A 19183-nucleotide genomic window follows, 5' to 3' on the forward strand; every position below is an offset into this window, starting at 1 on the left:
TACTATGGGACATAATTACAGTGGAAATCACTTACACTCATGTATTTATATCCAGAAGCTTTTTAAATACCCTAAATATGAAACAGTAATACTAAAAATAAATTCACTCTTCTCCTTAATTCAAGTCTAGCTGGACGTCCTGTATTTTTACTTGCTAAGTCTGGCGATCCTATTCTGGGACATACTTGTACTAAACGTATTTACATTAAAAACACTGTTTCGGCCGGGCGCGGTGGCTCAAGCCTGTAATCCCAGCACTTTGGGAGGCCGAGGCGGGTGGTGCACGAGGTCAAGAGATCGAGACCATCCTGGTCAATATGGTGAAACCCCGTCTCTACTAAAAATACAAAAAAATTAGCTGGGCATGGTGGTGCGTGCCTGTAATCCCAGCTACTCGGGAGGCTGAGGCAGGAGAATCCCTTGAACCCGGGAAGCGGAGGCTGCGGTGAGCCGAGATGGCGCCATTGCACTCCAGCCTGGGCAACAAGAGCGAAACTCCGTCATAAATAAAGGATCATGGCGTGTGTGGAACGCCTGCGTTTTGCTCAGCGGCCGCCTCGTACTTGCGCATCCCCGCAGGCGGCCCCTTCTCGGCTCCCCTCAGAAGCGCCCTCGAAGCCGCGCGACCAGTTGCCAAGGCGACACGAGCCGGAGCGGGAGGTTACTGGAGGGCGCGGCGAAGGCGGGGCGCTCATCCCAGGCGGCATCCGATTGGCCACGGCCGCCTAGTGCGTCACAGCCCCGCCCCTGCCCGGGAGTCCCGCTACGCGTGACGTGACGCTAACGCGCGGCTCGCCCCAGCGGACCAATGGCGGCCGCCCGCGGCGCGCGGGGTGCCGGGAGGGGGTCCGCCCGCGGCGCTGGGCGCGCTCGCCAGCCCAGGGGTCGCCATCACTGAGCGGCCCAGGCCGGAGCGGAGCCCGCGCGCGGTGAGTCCGCCGCGGCCCATCCGTTCCTCCACCCGCCAAAGCGCCCATCTCCCGGAGGGGCGCGGCGCCGCGTCGGCGGGAGCTGGCCCGAGATCGCGGTCCCGGGGCGCGAGTCGGGGGAGGCTGGTCGGGGCGGGGGCGGGCCGGGCCGGGGTTCCAGAGTCCGTCGGGAGTCGGGAGGTCGCTGTGGGGGAGGGAAGGGGAAGGCTACAGCCCACGCAGGGAGGGGGTTTGGGGTGCTGGGGCCGCCCCTTCCGCGGGGACCTCGATCCCCGTTGGCATCCGCCTGTCACTTTGCGGCAGAAGCCCCTCTACGCACCCCCATTGCCCGCCTAGACCCCGCTCGGCCGCGTTCAAGTTCTCCCTTCAGCACCTGATCTGCATCCCAGGACCCATCTCCCTCCCGACCAGCCACCCCCATCCCGTCTCCCTCCTGACCAGCTGCCCCCGAACCCATCTCCCTTCCAACCAGCCGCCGCGAACCCATCTCCTACCCGAACAGCCGCCCTGGACCCATCTCCCCCGACCCATCCCCCACCCAACCAGCCCATCCCCCCAGCCGACCCCCAACCTGAGTCTCCGTCCCTGCCCCTCCCCCGTATTCCTAGTGCGCTGCCCATTGCTTATGGAGCTCCCCTGTGTGGCATTGTAAGCCCCCTTCTCAGAGCCAGAGCCATTCACTGACTGGCGCAGGGAACACGTCCACCATGTCAATAAGCATCCGGCATCCACGGCAAAGCCCTTCCGCCCATCCCATCCCCCTAGTAGAATTTGGGGCCTGGGCTGCAGATCGCAGTGCTCCTGCCGAGTGAACCAGGCACTTCCACCAGGCACTCAGCCCTCCAAGTGACACTCTCACACATTCCCAACACTAATCCCAGACCCCTACCGAAGTAGACCTCTAGGACCCCGGGGCCACCACAGCATTGCCCATGGGGGGGTCCAGATCCTTCTTACCAGCTATGTAGACCTCAGGACCCTCCGCATCATCCCAGGCCCTCTTCATCTTCCAGAAACGGCCTCCACCATCAGTCCAGGACCCTCGTGAGCTCAGGCACGCCCGAGTTTTCCCATACAGACCGCAGACACAGCTGCGGACTCTTGTGCCCTCTGCTAAGAACTCCTCTTTACCCTCATCCCCGATAAACTTAGCCTCCCCTCTCACAGACCTCAGCCCAGGACCATGGAAGATGCGGAGGGGCTACAGCGCTCCCTGGAATCTCCATGGTGAGCTGCCATGAGCACCTGAGAGAGTATAAGGACTGAGGCCCCAGGGCAAAGGGACTTCTTGGACCTGTGGAGCTTCAAAATAGGCCCTTTTTCCTTATTCAAAAGTACATATATAAAAGTGTGAATACAATGTAAGAGACTATATTTGCCTGTGGTCTCGGCAGGAGAGACCAAGCTGTAGTCTCCCAATCAGGGTGCAGGTGGCCGGGTACGAGACTCGAAGATTGCTGGTGGGGCACAGGCCTGGTGAGTTGCCTTTTCTGCCACCCTGCACCTCTCCTTTCTCCTGGATTGTAAAACCCATGCACAAGACCTGTAGAGGGTACGAAGAATGCAGCAGAGGATGAAGAGGGAAAATCCCATGGAATCTCTCCTTTTCACTTGTCATCAGCATTTCCCTTGTAGTTACAAATCCTTCCTAAAGATTTCTTGTTCTGTTTTGTTTTTCCATGTTGATGAAGGTCACATGGGATCCTGACACCATTTGGAGGACATTCAGAGAAGTATGAAGAACACAAAGCACTTGGCTGGCCCCCTGTGGGCCTCTGCCCAGCACCCGCTTTCTAGGACACTCATGCATCATCCCGCATCCCGTGTTCTCTGTGCCTCATGTCATCTGAACATCATGTGTATACTCCCTGTGGTCATGTCATGGTGTGTGTTGTGCACATGGAACACCCCCCATCACATGGTGGGGGAGGTACTTGATCCCACCACGTTCAACAGCTGGGCACTTTTATAGTGAATCTTGCATCCTGCATGCAATCTCCCAAGTGTCCTTCATATATAAGTGTCCATAGTGCTTTCCAGAAAGGTCATGCCAATTTCTATTCTCACCAGCAGATCAGCCCAGAGTACAGTTGTTAAAGACAAACAACCAAAACCTCCGTTTATTTTTATAACGTTTAATGTTTTCTTCAGTTATATATTCACCATAGTAGGCTTGGAAATGTACAAAAGGTGTTTTTGTTTTTGAGACAGAGACTCACTTTGTCGCTCAGGCTGGAGTGCAGTGACAGAATCTCTGCTTGCTGCAACCTCTTCCTCCGGGTTCAAGCGATTCTCCTGTCTCAGCCTCCCGAGTAGCTGGGATTACAGGCACGTGCCACCACGCCCAGCTAATTTTTGTATTTCTAGTAGAGACATGGTTTCACCATGTCAGCCAAGCTGGTCCCGAACTCCTGACCTCAGGTGATCCACCTGCCTCACTCAGCCTTCCAAAGTGCGTGAGCCACTGCACCCGGCCACAAGAGGGTATTTTTTCATTGCCCTCTACTCTCCGTGTCTTTTCAGTCTCCAGTCTCCCTTGCCCTCTTCCTGCCCTCCTCTACCAGCTTGGAGTTGGTAGGAAAAGCATGAAGGCAGCAAAGATACCATGGGCAGAGACTGCTGCTGCCGCCGTCACCGCCACCGCCATTCATTATTATGTAGCCCACCTGGCTGCTTCCATTTAAATTTAAAGTTCAGTTCCTTATTTCAGGTGCTCCCAGCCACGTGTAGGTGGCTGCATGGGTGGAGAATGTCTGCATCCCTGTCGGAGCTTCTGTTGCGCAGCGCTGGCTACTCCACGGGGGCAGCCAGTGGAGCTCCCGCAGCTCGTCAGTCGATGAGTGTTGAATGACTAGATGAGAGGGAGATAGACTCTAAGGAAAAAAGATGTGTTCAGAAAGGCCTGGGGGGGGTGGAAGACGGCCGGGACATCTGGGAGGGGAGGGGCTGGGGTTTGATGGCCGGTGCAAAGGTCCTCAGGCAGCCAGTGGCTTGAATTCAGCGCAGAGTAGCCTTTGAGAGGCATGTGGAAGAGGAGGTCAGGAGGTGGGAAAAAGTCAGGTTAGTTCCTTGGGGTGCTGGAGGCCAGGACTAGGAAGTGAGGAGCTGAGGGGCATCCTGAGCAGGGAGGGCCACCATCTGATGTGGCCCCTCTGTCCCTGCCCCTCTCTGCAGGCCCCTGATTGCTGACTCCGCCCACCTGCCACACCGGCTCTGTCTGGAGCCACTGAGACTCTTGGGATCCAGTCCACACAGACCCTTCAGAGGGCACTCTGACCAGAGAAATGCTCCCACGGCCCAAAGCCCCTGCCTCCCCCAGACGTCCCCAGACCCCAACCCCGAGTGAGCAGGACGGGGACCATGGGCCAGCAAACCCCAGGGACACCGAAGCCCAGCGTCTGCGGTTCCGACAGTTCCAGTACCATGTGGCGGGCGGGCCGCACCTCGCTCTGGGCCAGCTCTGGTCGCTTTGCCGCCAGTGGCTGAGGCCCGAGGCGCGCTCGAAGGAACAGATGCTGGAGCTGCTGGTGCTGGAGCAGTTCCTGGGCGCGCTGCCCAGCAAGATGCGGACCTGGGTGCAGTCACAGGGCCCCCGAAACTGCAGGGAGGCGGCCAGCCTGGTGGAGGACCTCACACAGATGTGCCAGCAGGAAGGTGAGAGGCGCAGGCTCGGTGCCCCGGGAAGGGCGAGGGGGCCTGACGTCTCCGAGGACCGAACCGCCCTCCTTCCCGCCCGCGTCGCTCCCACCCCTGCCTGGCCCCTCCCGACCAGCAAACCTCTCCTGCCCCGCGCCTGTGTTTTTAATTATTTTTACATATAAATGTCGTGCTGCACGTCTCATCTGCCTCAAATTTCTCACTCAGTCAGTTATTAAAGATCCCTCCATTTCCCATGTGTCCATCTGTCCTGTGGCTTTGTGTCTGCTGCTCCTCACCAGCTGCTCTCTGGGAGGGACCCTACCCCGCCAAGTCCTCCCAGCCACCTGCAGCGCCTCCTGCAACACTGAGGAATCACTCGCTGATGGTGTGGAGAGGCTTACGTCTGCACCCCGACTCTGAGAGCTGGGGAATTTGGGGTGGAAACTGGGCTCCCTCCCTCTCTCAGCTCCCCCTTCCCCTGAGAGGGCTTTGTCCTCCTGCATCTTTGCCCCTGTGACCCCCACACCGAGATTCCATCCACCCAGAGCCCAGTTCCGTGAGTGGGGCTCTTCTAGTGACGGAAGTGGAGGGATTGCACACTGGGAGGCCAAAGGAGGCAGCCATAGGTGGTGAGAGTGGTCGTGGCGCTGTGGACAAGGGAGGGCTTCCCCAGCAGGTCCTCGGTGAGGAGGGTGCACCAGGCAGCTGTGCTGCGGGAGCAAAGGCTGGGAGTGAGAAGGGCCTGATCAGAGCTCAGAGAAAAGGGGCTGGAGCAAGGGAGAACACATGCTCTCCTGCCCGCTCCCACTACAGCTTTCCCGCAGACTAAGTGATAAGCAGTTCGCGGGTCTCCATACTGCCCCAGGGCAGCCAGCGCCATGCTTGGGGAAAACTCGGTGCAATGGTAGTCCTGTAAGCCCCAAGGCAGAAGCCAGATGAATTAACCTTCGAACTCCCTGCTCCTGGGGCAGAGGGCCCAAGAGCACCAGAAGCTGGTGCTCTGTGGACCTCACAGCCATCCCAGCCCAGAGGCACCCTCGCTAGGTTTAATGCTACATGGTCACTCTCAAAATTCTCCATCATTTTTGAGCAAAGGGCTCTGAGATTTGTCTTCCATAGCGGTGGTCTGTATTTTGAGCCTACGAAATAGTAAAGCAAGTATAATGAACAGCCCCGCACCCGACACCCCGCCATATCAAAGCCTAACCTCCGGAAAGGCTGGCTTGGCGTTGTTTTAAAAGAAATACCGACGCCGAGGCGCGGTGGCTCATGCCTGTAATCCCAGTACTTTGGAAGCCTGAGGCGGGGGGATTACTTGAGGCCAGTTCAAGACTAGCCTGGCCGAGATGATGAAACTCCATCTCTACTAAAAAATACAAAAAATAACTGGGTGTGGTGGTGCATGCCTACAATACATCCCAGCTACTCCAGAAGCTGAGGCAGGACAATCGCTTGAACCCGGGAGGCAGAGGATGCAATGAGCCAAGGTCACACTGCTGCACTGCAGCCTGGGAGACAGCGAGACTCCATCTCACCAAAAAAAAAAAAAAAAAAAACAGTGGAGTTGGCTGAACCCCCAGTTCGTGTCTCCCAGTCATGTTGTTCCCCACTCTGCCTGACACCCCAGAAGTGGCTGTGGTCTTGAATTTTTCTTTGTTTTGAGACCGAGTTTTGCTTTTGTTGCCCAGGCTGGAGTGCAATGGCACAATCTTGGCTCATTGCAACATCTGACTCCTGGGTTCAGGCAATTCTCCTGCCTCAGCCTCCAGAGTAGCTGGATTACAGGCACGCGCCACCACGCCCAGCTAATTTTTTTGTATTTTTAGTATAGACGGGGTTTCACCTTGTTGGCCAGGCTGATCTTGGAACTCCTGATCTCAGGTAATCTGCCCGCCTCAGCCTCCCAAAGTGCTGGGATTGTAGGTGTGAGCCACTGAGCCTGGCCGAATTTTTCTTTTTTTTTAATTAAAAACTACAGGTGGGGGTCTTGCCGTGTTGTCCAGGCTGCCCTCAAATTCTTGGGCTCAAGCAATCCTCCTACCTGGGACTCCCAGAGTGCTGGGACTGCAGGTGTGGGCCACCGTGATGGCTGGCCTTGAATTTTTCTTTTTTTTTTTTGAGACGGAGTTTCGCTCTTGTTACCCAGGCCGGAGTGCAATGGCGCGATTTCGGCTCACCGCAACCTCCGACTCCTGGGTTCAGGCAATTCTCCTGCCTCAGCTTCCTGAGTAGCTGGGATTACAGGCACGCGCCACCATGCTCAGCTAATTATTTTGTGTTTTTAGTAGATACGGGGTTTCAATGTTGACCAGGATGGTCTCGATCTCTTGACCTCGTGATCCACCCGCCTTGGCCTCCCAAAGTGCTGGGATTACAGGCGTGAGCCACCGCGCCCGGCCCCTTGAATTTTTCATTGCATCTGTGTCTGTGAACATTTCTTCCTACTGGATCCGTAACAGTACATGCTTCTGGTTCCCACGTCTTTGTGTGTGTGTGTGTGTGTGTGTGTGTGATGGAGTCTTACTCTGTCACCCAGGCTCGAGTCAGTGGTGTGATCTCGGCTCACTGCAACCTCCACGTCTAAGGTTCAAGGGATTCTCCTGCCCCAGCCTCCTGAGTAGCTTGGTATGACAGGTGCCTGCCACCACACCCGGCTAATTTTTGTATTTTTGTAGAGATGGGGTTTCACCATGTTGGTCAGGCTGGTCTCAAACTCCTGACCTCGTGGTTCACCTGCCGTGGCCTCACAAAGTGCTGGGATTGCAGATTCGAGCCACCGTGCCCGGCCTGGTTCCCATGTCTTGAGTGTCCTGTAACCGGCTTCCTCCTTCAGCAGTCATTCTGTCTGTGCACAGCAACCCCGGGGGGCTTGGGGAGCAGAGGGCTCTTGGTATCCAGGCCTCCCTAGTTAGTCAGTGCTGCAGTGAGTGCCCTCGTGGGCTTCTGGAGGCCCACAGTAGGATGGACTGTGAGTAAAGAGGGTACTTGTCCTCAGCGGCCCTTGGTGTCACCACAGGTTCCTGCCCGACAGCCACGTGGAGGGACAGAATGACGGCCCTGCTGCCACCCTTGCCTGAGACTGAGGGGTGCTGTGGGGATGTTTGGGGAAAGTCGGTCTGTAGAATTGGGGGCTATGGGAAGAATAGGCCCCTCTCATGATCCCTTTTCTCCCGCACAGTTCTGGTATCTCTGGACTCGGTCGAACACCAGGACTGGAGTTTCGGTGAGGAGGAAGACAGGAAGAGCCCAAGGTCCCAGAGAGAACCATCCCAGGTGAGCCCGGGGCCCCCAGCTCCGTGCTCCTGCACCCCAGGGTGTGAGTGCTGCTCCTGGGACGGCCTCAAGGACGCCCTATCCAAGGACTGTGTGAGGTTGTCACCAACGCTCCCAGGACACCCGGCCTCTGAACTCCTCGCCTATCCCACAGGTTCCCCAAACTTCCTGGGCTCAGTTCTGGGCAAGGGCAGTGAGTGCAGGTGTGTGTACGCTGTGCGCCTCTGGGCCTCACCCCAGCCCCTCCAGTCCTTTCTGAGCTGTCCAGTTAGGGCCCATCCTCCTGTGTCACCTGCATCAGATGCTGGGTGTGTTGAGAAAATCCAGGCACTGCCCCTGATCCTCTCCTCTCAGTTAACCCAGGATTCTGGGCGGGACCAGAAGGAAACGCCGCCAGGGGCTCCCCAGCAGCTAGACCCTCTCTTGTGCAGACCTCAGAGCGACGGGTGGGGCCGGCTCAGTTGGGAGCAAAGAGGATCTTGGTGTGGCTGGAGAGATTAAAATCGGGTCGGGCCACGCAGGCGCATGAGAAATTCAGTGGTAATGGGTAAATCACAAAAGAACAAAAACGAGAACCGCTCAGCGAATAGCATGTATGATCAGGGCTGCTGTGAGTTTGAACACTTTCTGCCCCTGGATCTTGATATTGGGAAACAATGCACAGCTGCGCAATGGATGGAACAAGGTTTGGCTCGCAGAGCCAGAGCACCATCCGTCCATGTGGCTGTCAGCATGACCTAACAATGGGGCAGTCTAGGTGCCATGTGAAGCACATGCCTGAGCAGAACCAAGGGGCACACAGTGGGAAACAGAGACCTACACAGGGCGCTATGCCCAGCACTAACTGTGAGGACCCCTAGATCTCTTGGTAAGGAAATGTTCCAGGCCCAGGACCCACTCTCGGCCGAGTAACAGACTGAAAGATGGCACGTGTCTCTCCCATGGTCTTAGTCCATTCTGGGTGCTGTAACAAAATATGACTGGGTGTGATGGCTCATCCCTGTAATCCCAGCACTCTGAGTGAGTCCTCGCTGGAAGCTGAGGTGCGAGAGCCACTTGATCCCAGGAGTTCAAGAGCAGCCTGGGCAACATACCAAGACCCATGTCTAAAAAAAAAAAAAAAAAATTAGCCAAGTGTATGGGCATGCACCTGTGGTCTTAGTAACTCTGGAGGCTGGGGTGGGAGGATCACTTGAGCCCAGGAGTTCAAGGCTGTAATAAGCTATGATCATGTCTCTACCCTGCAGCTTGGCTGACACTCTAGAGTAAGACCCTAACTCAAAACAAAAACAAAACGCCACAGCTTAGATGGTTCATAAACCACAGAAGTTCTGGGCAAGGTGGCTCATGCCTGTAATCCCAGCACTGTGGAAGGCTGAGGCAGACGGATCATGAGGTCTGGAGTTCGAGACCAGTCTGGCCACCATGGTTAAACCCTGTCTCTACTAAAAATACAAAAATTAGCTGGGCGCGGTGGCACGCACCTGTAATCCCACCTACTCGGGAGGTCGAGGCAGGAGAATTGCTTGAACCTGGTAGGCAGAGGATGCATCATGCCACTGCGCTCCAGCCTGGGCAGCAGAGCAAGACTCCGTCTGGGGGGTGGGGAAACAGAAACGTATTTCTCACGGTTTGGAGACTGGGAAGTCCCAGGTCAAGGTGCCAGCAGATCCAGTGTCTGGTGAGGGTCCGTTGCCTCATTCACAGGTAGTGCCTTCTCCCTGTAACCTCACAGGGTGTAAAGGGCAAGGGAACTCTCTGGGGCTCTGTTAAAAGGGCACTAATCCCAATTCTGAGGGCTTTAACCTCATGATCTGACCCTCTCTCAAAGGCCCTACCTCCTAATCCCCTCTCCTTCGGGGTTGGGGCTTCGTCACATGAACTTTACAGAGACACAAACATTCAGACCAGAGCGGCAACAAAATCGAATCGCAGGCCGGGCGCGGCGGCTCACGCCTGTGATCCCAGCACTTTGGGAGGCCGAGGCGGGTGGATCACGAGGTCGAGAGATCGAGACCATCCTGGTCAACATGGTGAAACCCCGTCTCTACTAAAAATACAAAAAATTAGCTGGGCATGGTGGCGCGTGCCTGTAATCCCAGCTACTCAGGAGGCTGAGGCAGGAGAATTGCTTGAACCCAGGAGGCGGAGGTTGCGGTGAGCCGAGATCGCGCCATTGCACTCCAGCCTGGGTAACAAGAACGAAACTCCGTCTCAAAACAAACAAACAAACAAACAAAAAATCGAATCACTTTCCCTTCCCTCTGGCACTGAACAGACAGTCATGTCCTCATTCTTCTTCAGCCCACAGGCCCCTCTCTCTCCTTCTCTGAATGATAACCTTGTCTCTCTCCTCTGTCCTCTTGAGCAGTAACCTCCAATCCCTGGCTGTCGGGACCTCAATCCCTCCAGCACATTGTTGACAGCTTGGGCGGCCCCAGGACACCCCCACCTCTCTTCAGGGCCACCCAGCCTCCCTCATCCTTGACTGAGGTTGTTGGCCTCCCCTCCACACCACCCACTCACAGCCTCGCAGCATCTTTGGTTCCCTCCATGTTTTCTGTTTTTTTGAGGAGGGGGAATCTCACTGTTGCCCAGGCTGGAGTGCAGTGGTGCTCACAGCTCACTGCAGCCTCGAACTCCCAGGCTAAAGTGATCCTCTCACCTCACCCTCCTGAGCAGCTGGGACTACAGGTGCTTGCTCTACCACACCCGGCTAATTTTTGTATTTTTAGCTGTGATGGGGTTTCACCATGTTTCCCTGGCTGGTCTTGAACTCCTGGACTCAAGTGATCCACCTGCTTCAGCCTCCCAAAGTGCTGGGATTACAGGTGTGAGCCATTGCTCCCAGCCTGGTTTTCTCCTGTTTTCTGTGTGCGCACTTAAAAGGCAGACAAAAATCTCATGTTTCCCTTTTTTTCTTCTATTTTTTTTTTTGGAGATGGAGTCTCACTGTCGCTCAGGCTAGAGCGCAAGGGCGCGATCTCGCCTCATTGCAACTTCCTGCCTCTGCCTCCAAAGTAGCTGGAAAATTTTGTGTTTTTTTAGTAGAGACGGGATTTCACTATCTTGACCAGGCTGGTCTTGAACTCCTGACCTTGCGGTCCACTCGCCTCGGCTTTCCAAAGTGCTGGATTACAGGCGTGAGCCACCGTGCCCAGTTGTGATGTTTACCTTTTAATTCTTTTGTTTGTTTTTTGGAGAGGAGGTCTTCTGCTCTCACCCAGGCTGGAGTGCAGTGGCATGATCATAGCTCACTGCAGCCTCAAAGTCCTGGGCTCAAGCGATCCTCCCATGCTGGCGTCTCCAAGTGCTGGGATTACAGGTGTTGAGTCACTACACCTGGCTGGCCATGTTTCCCTTTCCAAACTGAAAATGTTTTTGTGAGCAGATGAGAAAAGTTAAACAGCGTTAGCTGCCGGGGACATGTAAATTAAACACAGGATGAGACGTCACTCCGTACCTGTCAGGATGGCTGTTCTATGCCCCCAATCCGATCTGAGGCTGGAGTCTCCCAGAGGCATGGCAGGGGAGTGAGTTTCCACCAGGGAGTTTGGAAAGATGGGTTGCTTGGTTGTCAGACGAGTCTCCTTGAAAGAGAATGTGATCCGTGTCCTGTCATACGTGTGTTTCCAGAGGAAGGTGAGATCAAGATCTTGTGTGCAGAGACTGTGTGGTGGCAGCTTGCTGAGGGCAAGCTGTCAAAGCTCGTTTGTGTCCTCTGAGGTGAAGGCAAATTGTAATTGAAAGGGTGTTGAAATAGGCACCGAATGGAGCATGTTAGCCAATTTATATCAGCAAAATACTTAACAACTGTCGAGTGGAATCAGTAATTTTAATAATGTCGGGTGTTGGGTCTAGGGGCTGTTTTAATTTAGGATCTTTACGATGTGGAGCACTTCTTCAGTCATTAGAAGAGACACACCGTGAAAATAAAGACTGTATCACTTATAGGTGCTGGGGGGTAATGGCACCCTCAGACACCCATCACTCACACACACATGCACAGAGGTCAGGGAGGTGTGGAGAGTGCGCAGCGACTCGGAGAGAGCCCAGGGATGGGGGTGTAAGTATCTGAGGGGAGAACACGGTTGGGCAGTTTACCCCAAGGGGCCGAGAAACTGGGACAAGAGAATCGGAGCCTGACACCCACAGCAAACATTCTCCAGAGGGTCCCACCGTCTTCTGATAGGGAGTGTGGGAGGGAGATCTGCTGACCCAGGGGACCAAGGAGGGAACTTGGCTCTTAGCTAAATGGCCACAGGCAAAACAGATGCTGAGGCAGCAATTGATTTTAAGCCTTATCTCAGCCTTTTTGCATTTTTATAAATGCAAATACTAAGGAAATACCTGAGGCTGGGTCATTAACAACGAAAAGAAGTTTAGGCTGGAAGTGGTGGCTCACACCTGTAATCCCAGCATTTCGGGAGGCCAAGGTGGGCAGATCAGAAAGTCAGAAGATCAACACCATCCTGGCCAACATGGTGAAGCCCATCTCTACTAAAAATACAAAAAATGGTAGCCGGGTGTGGTGGCGCGTGCCTGTATTCCAAGCTACTTGGGAGGTTGACGCGGGAGAATCGCTTGAACCTGGAAGGTGGAGGTTGCAGTGAGCCGAGATCACGCCACTTCACTCCAGCCTGGCCACAGAGCTAGACTCCATCTCAAAAGAGAAAAGAATGGAAAAGAGGTTTGTCTGGCTTCCGGTTCTGCACGCTGTACAAGAAGCACGGCAGGCACCAGCATGTGCTTCTGGTGAGGCCTCAAGTCACTCCCATGCGGGAGATCCAGCATGTGCAGACCCAGTGTGCGCCAAGCACTGGCTAGAGAAGGAGCGAGAGGGAGGGAGGGGGCTCCAGGTTCTTTTAACAACCGACTATTATGGGAGGTGAATAAAGTGAGAACTCAGTCACCTAGGGCATTAATCTATTCTTGAGGGATCCACCCCCTGACCCAAATACCTCCCACCAGGCCCCTCTCACACAGTGGGGACCACATTTTAGTGTGAGGTTTGTGGGGAAAGGCATCGAAACTAAAGCAGGCCTCAACACAAGGCTTTTGTGGATGGAGTACAGAGCCAAGGTTGTAGTAATCCATCGTAAGCCACCCTTAGTTTTCCTGATTTGAGAACAGGAAAAATTGGGCTGTCAAACAGAGAAACAGTGGGAATCTGCACCCCCTTATTAATTCGATTTTTTTTTTTTTTTGAGATGGAGTTTCGCTCTTGTTACCCAGGCTGGAGTGCAATGGTGCGATCTCTGCTCACCGCAACCTCCGCCTCCTGGGTTCAGGCAATTCTCCTGCCTCAGCCTCCTGAGTAGCTGGGATTACAGGCACGCGCCACCATGCCCAGCTAATTTTTTGTATTTTTAGTAGAGACGGGGTTTCACCTTGTTGACCAGGATGGTCTCGATCTCTTGACCTCATGATCCACCCACCTCAGCCTCCCAAAGTGCTGGGATTACAGGCGTGAGCCACCGCGCCAGGCCTAATTCGATTTTTTTTTTTTTTTTTTTTTTTTTTGAGACACAGTCTTGCTCTGTCACTCAAGCTGAAGAGCAGCTCACTGCAACCTCCGCCTCTCGGTCTCAAGGGATTCGATTCTCCTGCTTCAGCCTCCCCAGTAGCTGGGAATTACAGGCGCACCACCACCAAGCCCAGATAATTTTTGTATTTTACTAGACAGGATTTCACATTGGCTAGCTAGCTGCTCTCGAACTCCTGACCTCAAGTGATTTACCCGGCTCAGCCTCGTAAAGTGCTAGGATTACAGGAGCAAGCCACTGAGTCTGACCTTAATTAGCTTTTATAGATAATAACTTTCAATCCACGAAGGCCCTGTTTTAACTTACATGCAGCCATATGAACGACTTCACTGGGGAGTTCATGAAATCCCATCTTATCTGGCCAATTTTTAAGTCACAAAAACTTACTTTAATTTTTATTTATTTATTACTATTATTTTGAGAAAGGGTCTGGTTGTGTCACCCAGGCTGGAGTGCAGTGGCCAGATCACAGCTGACTACAGCCTTGACCTCCCAGGCTCAAGGGATCCTCCTACCCTTAGCCTCCCAAGAAGCTGGGACTATAGGTACATGGCACCATGCCTGGCTAAATTTTTTTTTTTTTTTGGATACAGAGTTTCGCTCTTGCTTCCCAAGCTGGAGTGCAATGGCACGATCTTGGCTCACTGCAACCTCTGCCTCCTGGGTTCAAGCGATTCTCCTGCCTCAGCCTCCCGAGTAGTTGGGATTACAGGCATTTGCCACCATGCCCAGCTAATTTTGTATTTTTACTAGAGAGGGGGTTTCACCATGTTGGCCAGGCTGGTCTCAAACTCCCAACCTCAGGTGATCTCCCTTAATGGACTTTTTTTTCTTTCTTGGCCTGTGGCCAACTAAAGCAGGAGCCTCTTGGCTTTTCTCATCTTTGGTGCTTTTTAAGGCTTTTTATCTGCCTAAAGCCACAATGCTTAAGTTTTCTTTCTCCGGCTGGTAAGAGGAAAGGGCTAGGGGAAGGCGCTGGAGTCTCCAGGCAGAAGCCTCTCTGCAGGCGCCCACCTACGGGACGATCAGTCCCTTTTCCCCCTTAATTACAAATTTTAATATGTCCCCTGTATTTCTAGGCAGCTACATTTGTTTTCTTTCTCACTGAGTGTAAGCCTGACAGGCTCCCAGAGATCCGGGGAGCCCTGCACTCGAGGTCTCAGCCCTCTCTGGGGAGCCCCTGAAAACCCCCTGGGATTGGGTTTGGTTCCTGAGGCGGAGGCGGCAGAATTCCAGGTGAGGCCCCAAGCCCTCGAAGAAAAGGGCAGGGCTTTTGCACGGTCCAGCCCCACCCAGGCGCTTTGGGAGGTCTTGTGCACCCTCCAGCCCGGCCCAGGCGCTGTGGGAGGTCTTTTGCATTTCTTTAGTAGTTTAACCTCCTGGGGGTCTTGGGAGCTTAGGGGAGGTGACGTTTCCGTGTTTTAATTTGAAACTTAAAAAGAAAAAAAAAACAACGGTGTTTTGCTTGCCGAACACTTTTTTGAGGCTGGAGTCACCCCAAAAGTGGCGCAGGGGAGTTCCCACAGGGAGTGCCCCGAACCCTCGGGAGATGGGGCGGATTAGGATTCCAAAGAAGGAAGTCCTCAGTGCAGGGTGATTGGCCCAGAGCCTGCAGTAGGGGAACCGAGAGAGGGCTGCCATGATCGTCCGGATGGACAGCCAGAGAAAGGGGTGTTCTACCCAGGTATGCCCACAGCGAGGGGGTCAGGGTGTGGACCGTTGGCGAGGATTAAAGGAATTTCGCTCAGGGCTGGGGTCAGTTTCTGGGCAGCTACCTGCGTGCCTTTGTCAGGCCTGGGAGTGTTCAAGGCCCAGGTTTGGGTTCAAGCCTGCTGGGAAAACCCTGCAGTAGGCTGGTCAGAGCGGTCAAGACACGCTGTGATATTGAATCAGGACGCAGAAAGCTGGGAGAGCTGCGCGCCCCTACAGTCCAGCCCCCAGCCAGCTCTTAGGACGCACAGGCCCACCTCTCCCAGCATGTTCACTGAGCTGGCAGGAAACGGTGGGATCACCTGCAAGGTCCTTTCCTCTTTTAGGGAACACTGCACACAAAACCCCAGTCTGAGATTACAGTGTTGATAAGCTGTAGTCTCAACACTTTGGGAAGCAGAGGTGGGCACATTGCCCAGCCCATTCCTCAGGAGTTTGAGACCAGTCTGCGCAACACAGAGAGAACTCATCTCTACAAAATAGAAAAAAATTGGCTGCGCATGGTGGCTCATACCTGCAACCCCAGCATTTTGGGAGGCTGAGGCGGGCAGATCACCTGAGGTCGGGAGTTTGAGACCCGCCTGACCAACATGGTGAAACCCCCGTCTCTACTACAAATACAAAAGTAGCCGGGTGTGGTGGTGCATGCTTGTAATCCTAGTTACTTGGGAGGCTGAAGCAGGAGAATTGCTTGAACCCGGGAGGTGGAGGGAAACACAGGCGTACACAAGACCTGGAGTCAGGATTCCCAAAAAGCGGAGCTGAAACCAAGGAACCCTCCTCCAAACAATGGGTTTTGGGATTTGTTGTGGTTGTTTTGAGACGGAGTCTTGTTCCGTCACCCCGTCACCCAGGCTGGAGTGCAGTGGTGCGACCTCGGCTCACTCCAACTTCTGTTTGCAGGCTCGGGCGTTTCTTGTGCCTCGGTCTCCTGAGTAGCTGAGACTACAGGCATGCGCCATCACACCTGGCTAAAATGGCACCAATCCAGCCCAGCAATACTTTCCACCCCAGATCCTTCTCAGGATTCCCAGCCGAGGCCCAGGCGTTTCGGGACCAGGGGAGGGCAAATCAGGGGGTTCCTGATAACGAGGAGCTGTTTTCCAACAGGGCATAGCGTTGCTTGGCCCCCTGAGCAGCTGTGCCCAGAAGCCAGTGGACATTTGCTAGTGACCACCCGCTCTGTCAGAGGGCCCAGCCCATTCCTTCCTCAGTCCCAAAAGCAAGCAATCCGGGCAGTCTCCCAGGTGACTGTCTGCAGGGAGGCCTTTCCCTGAGTACAAGCTGCTGCTGCTTTAATGCCCCAGGCCGTGGTGTACCCCCTTCCTTATCACGTGGTGCGGTGGCCAAGTGGGGGTGAAGGTTCTCCAGTGTCCTGGCCAACCTGCAAAGGTTTGGGGCCCCGTAGATTCCTGCATCTCGGCTGTTGGCAACCCCCCCTTACTTAGGGGCCTGAGGCTTGAGGATCGCTTGAGCCCGGGAGGTCTAGGCTGCAGTGAGGCAAGGTTGCACCTCTGCATTCCAGCACTCAAGCCTGGGGGACAAAGTGAGACCCTGTCTCAGGAAAAAAGAAATTTTAATTATATATTTTATGACCACGCTGGTATAAAGGTGAATATACTCCCGGCTGGAATAGTCTTTAAGTTCCTTTTTTCCACTTAACTTAAAAATAAATTTAAAAATCATCATGAGAACCCCTCTTCTGCACCAAAACAAAGTTTCGTGGGCCGTGGACTGTTTCTGCATCTCCCCTGGGTAGACCACAGTTGCCAACCACGGGCTTCCTCAGCCTCTGTGGCGTATGTACTAATCAGACTCCCTCTCCCATCCCAGCCTCCCCTTGGAAACCACAGCTGCATTCACAGGCCATCCCCTCACCACACGGCGACTCAAAGGGGGTTTTAGGGGGGGTCTTAAGTGGGAAAGGCTGCTGAGGTCCTCCCACCCCTCTTCCACCAAGTCCGCTGTGGCTGAGAGGATCCCTGCTGGCACTGGGTTTGGCTGTGGGGCTCAGCCGCATTAGGGTGCCCCAGCGTCCTTAAGCAAGGGGCACTTCTGGAGGGGCCTTAGGGCCAAGGCCCAGCGCTCACGTGGAGGGATGGCGGCTCCGGGATGGGGCGCCGACAGTGCTGGTTCCCTGGCCCAGGCATTCCTCACTGCATGAGGCACACCTCTGCTCGTGAAGCCTCGGGGGGGAGTGGAGCGCAGGAGAACAGGAGCACAGGTGAGGGAGAGGTGGAGCCACTCTGGGCGGGGCAGCCCAGCTTGCCAGGAGGTGCTGTGGAGTGGGCATAACTGGCGACTGCTGAGTGGTGCACAACTGCTGAGCCGTCAGGACACCTTTTGGGAAATGCTTCCTAAGGCGGTTTCGTCCTGTGTGTACATTGCAGAGTGCACTCACACACCTAGAGCACAGCCCAAGGCTGCTAGACTACAGACCTGCGCAGCCTGGGACTGTACTCGATACTGTAGACACCTGTAACACAGGGGTAAGTATGTGTGTATTTAAACATGCACTTATCAGGAACGGAGCTTGCAAGATGGGAAGCTGCTCTGGGCGAGTCTGAGCGGTGAGGTAAACATGAAGGCCTGGGGCGTGTTGACTTTAGAAACATGGCGCATGTAGGCTACACTAAATTGGCAAATATATTTCTTTCTTCAACATAATTTATCTTTTTTTTTTTTTTTTGAGACGGAGCTTCGCTGTCATTACCCAGGCTGGAGTGCAATGGCGCGATCTCGGCTCACCGCAACCTCCGCCTCCTGGGTTCAAGCAATTCTCCTGCCTCAGCCTCCTGAGTAGCTGGGATTACAGGCAGGTGCCACAATTCCCAGCTAATTTTTGTACTTTTAGTAGAGACGGGGTTTCATCTTGTTGACCAGGATGGTCTCGATCTCTTGATCTCATGATCCACCCGCCTCGGCCTCCCAAAGTGCTGGGATTACAGGCGTGAGCCACCGCGCCCGGCCTGGAGTGATAATTTTTAATATCAATATGTCTACAGTATAACCATTAGCCACCGCGCCTGGCTAATTTTTTGTATTTTGGTAGAGACGGGGGTTTCACCATGTTGACCAGGATGGTCTCGATCTCTTGACCTTGTGATCCACCCGCCTCGGCCTCCCAAAGTGCTGGTATTACAGGCGGGAGCCACCGCGCCCGGCCAAACATTTTTTTTTTTTTTTTTTTACTTTTTAAACTTTTTTTGTTAAAAACTAAGACACAGCTGGGCGCGGTGGCTCACGCCTGTAATCCCAGCACTTTGGAAGGCCGAGGTGGGTGGATCATGAGGTCAACAGATCGAGACCATCCTGGTCAACATGGTGAAACCCCGCCTCTACTGAAAATACAAAAATTAGCTGGGCATGGTGGCGCGCACCCGTAGTCCCAGCTAATCGGGACGCTGAGGCAGGAGAATTGCCTGAACCCAGGAGGCGGAGGTTTTGGTGAGCCGAGATCGCGCCACTGCACTCCAGCCTGGGAAATGAGCGAAACTCCGTCTCAAAAAAAAAAAAAAGCTAAGACACAAACACACACATTAGCGTAGCCCTGCACAGGGTCAGGATCATCCATATTGCTGTCTTCTGCCAGCATTTCTTCCACTGGAAGGTCTTCAGGGGAAACACATTGAACTATCTCATCTCCCGATGACATGCCTTCTGGAAGCCCTCCTGCAGGCCTGAGGAGTGTGCTCTAAAGTGACAGTAGATAGTGCTGTCAGCAGTCACGCTGATGAAAGGGTCCGCTAGGCAGGTGGCCCGCCACACGCTGCGGTCTAACCAGCACTATCAATGCAGGACTAATGAGTAGCCCTGGACAGCTGATTGATTTATCCAGGAGCAGTTTGCCGCCACGGGGACGTGTGGAGACAGGAGGACGTCCACACCATCCACTGCTAAGGGAAGATTCCCAGCGAAAGCAAGTGAGACCAATTCTGAGGACAGGGACCTGTGGCCCCGGTAAAAGAAACGGCTGAAGCTGATGGAATCAACGGAGTGTGTCGGTACTGCCGTTCCGATTTACCCCGTGTCTGTCCCGTGTGCCACGCGCCTTGGCTGTGGTTACCAGGGAGAAAGACCAAGTTG

General features: G+C 54.4%; 1 protein-coding gene across 10 annotated transcripts in view; it reads left to right on the forward strand.

Moving 5' to 3' along the window:
* The first annotated feature begins 862 nt into the window (after positions 1–862).
* ZSCAN1 (zinc finger and SCAN domain containing 1) overlaps positions 863–19183 on the forward strand; it is a 34326-nt gene continuing 16005 nt past the window's right edge. The window contains exons 1-5 of one of the 10 annotated variants that reach the window (XM_078361035.1): positions 863–929; positions 1943–2405; positions 2621–2662; positions 4104–4583; positions 7747–7841. In XM_078361035.1, coding sequence (XP_078217161.1) covers positions 4214–4583; positions 7747–7841 — 465 coding nt within the window. In that variant the 5' untranslated portion in view covers positions 863–929; positions 1943–2405; positions 2621–2662; positions 4104–4213. Of the gene's footprint in view, positions 930–1942; positions 2406–2620; positions 2814–4103; positions 4584–7746; positions 7842–19183 lie in introns of those variants that run through there. The other 9 variants (XM_078361036.1, XM_035286267.3, XM_035286269.3 and 6 more) reach the window with 9 other exon arrangements.

Source organism: Callithrix jacchus, chromosome 22 (assembly GCF_049354715.1).
Source record: "Callithrix jacchus isolate 240 chromosome 22, calJac240_pri, whole genome shotgun sequence".
NCBI lineage: Eukaryota > Metazoa > Chordata > Mammalia > Primates > Cebidae > Callithrix > Callithrix jacchus.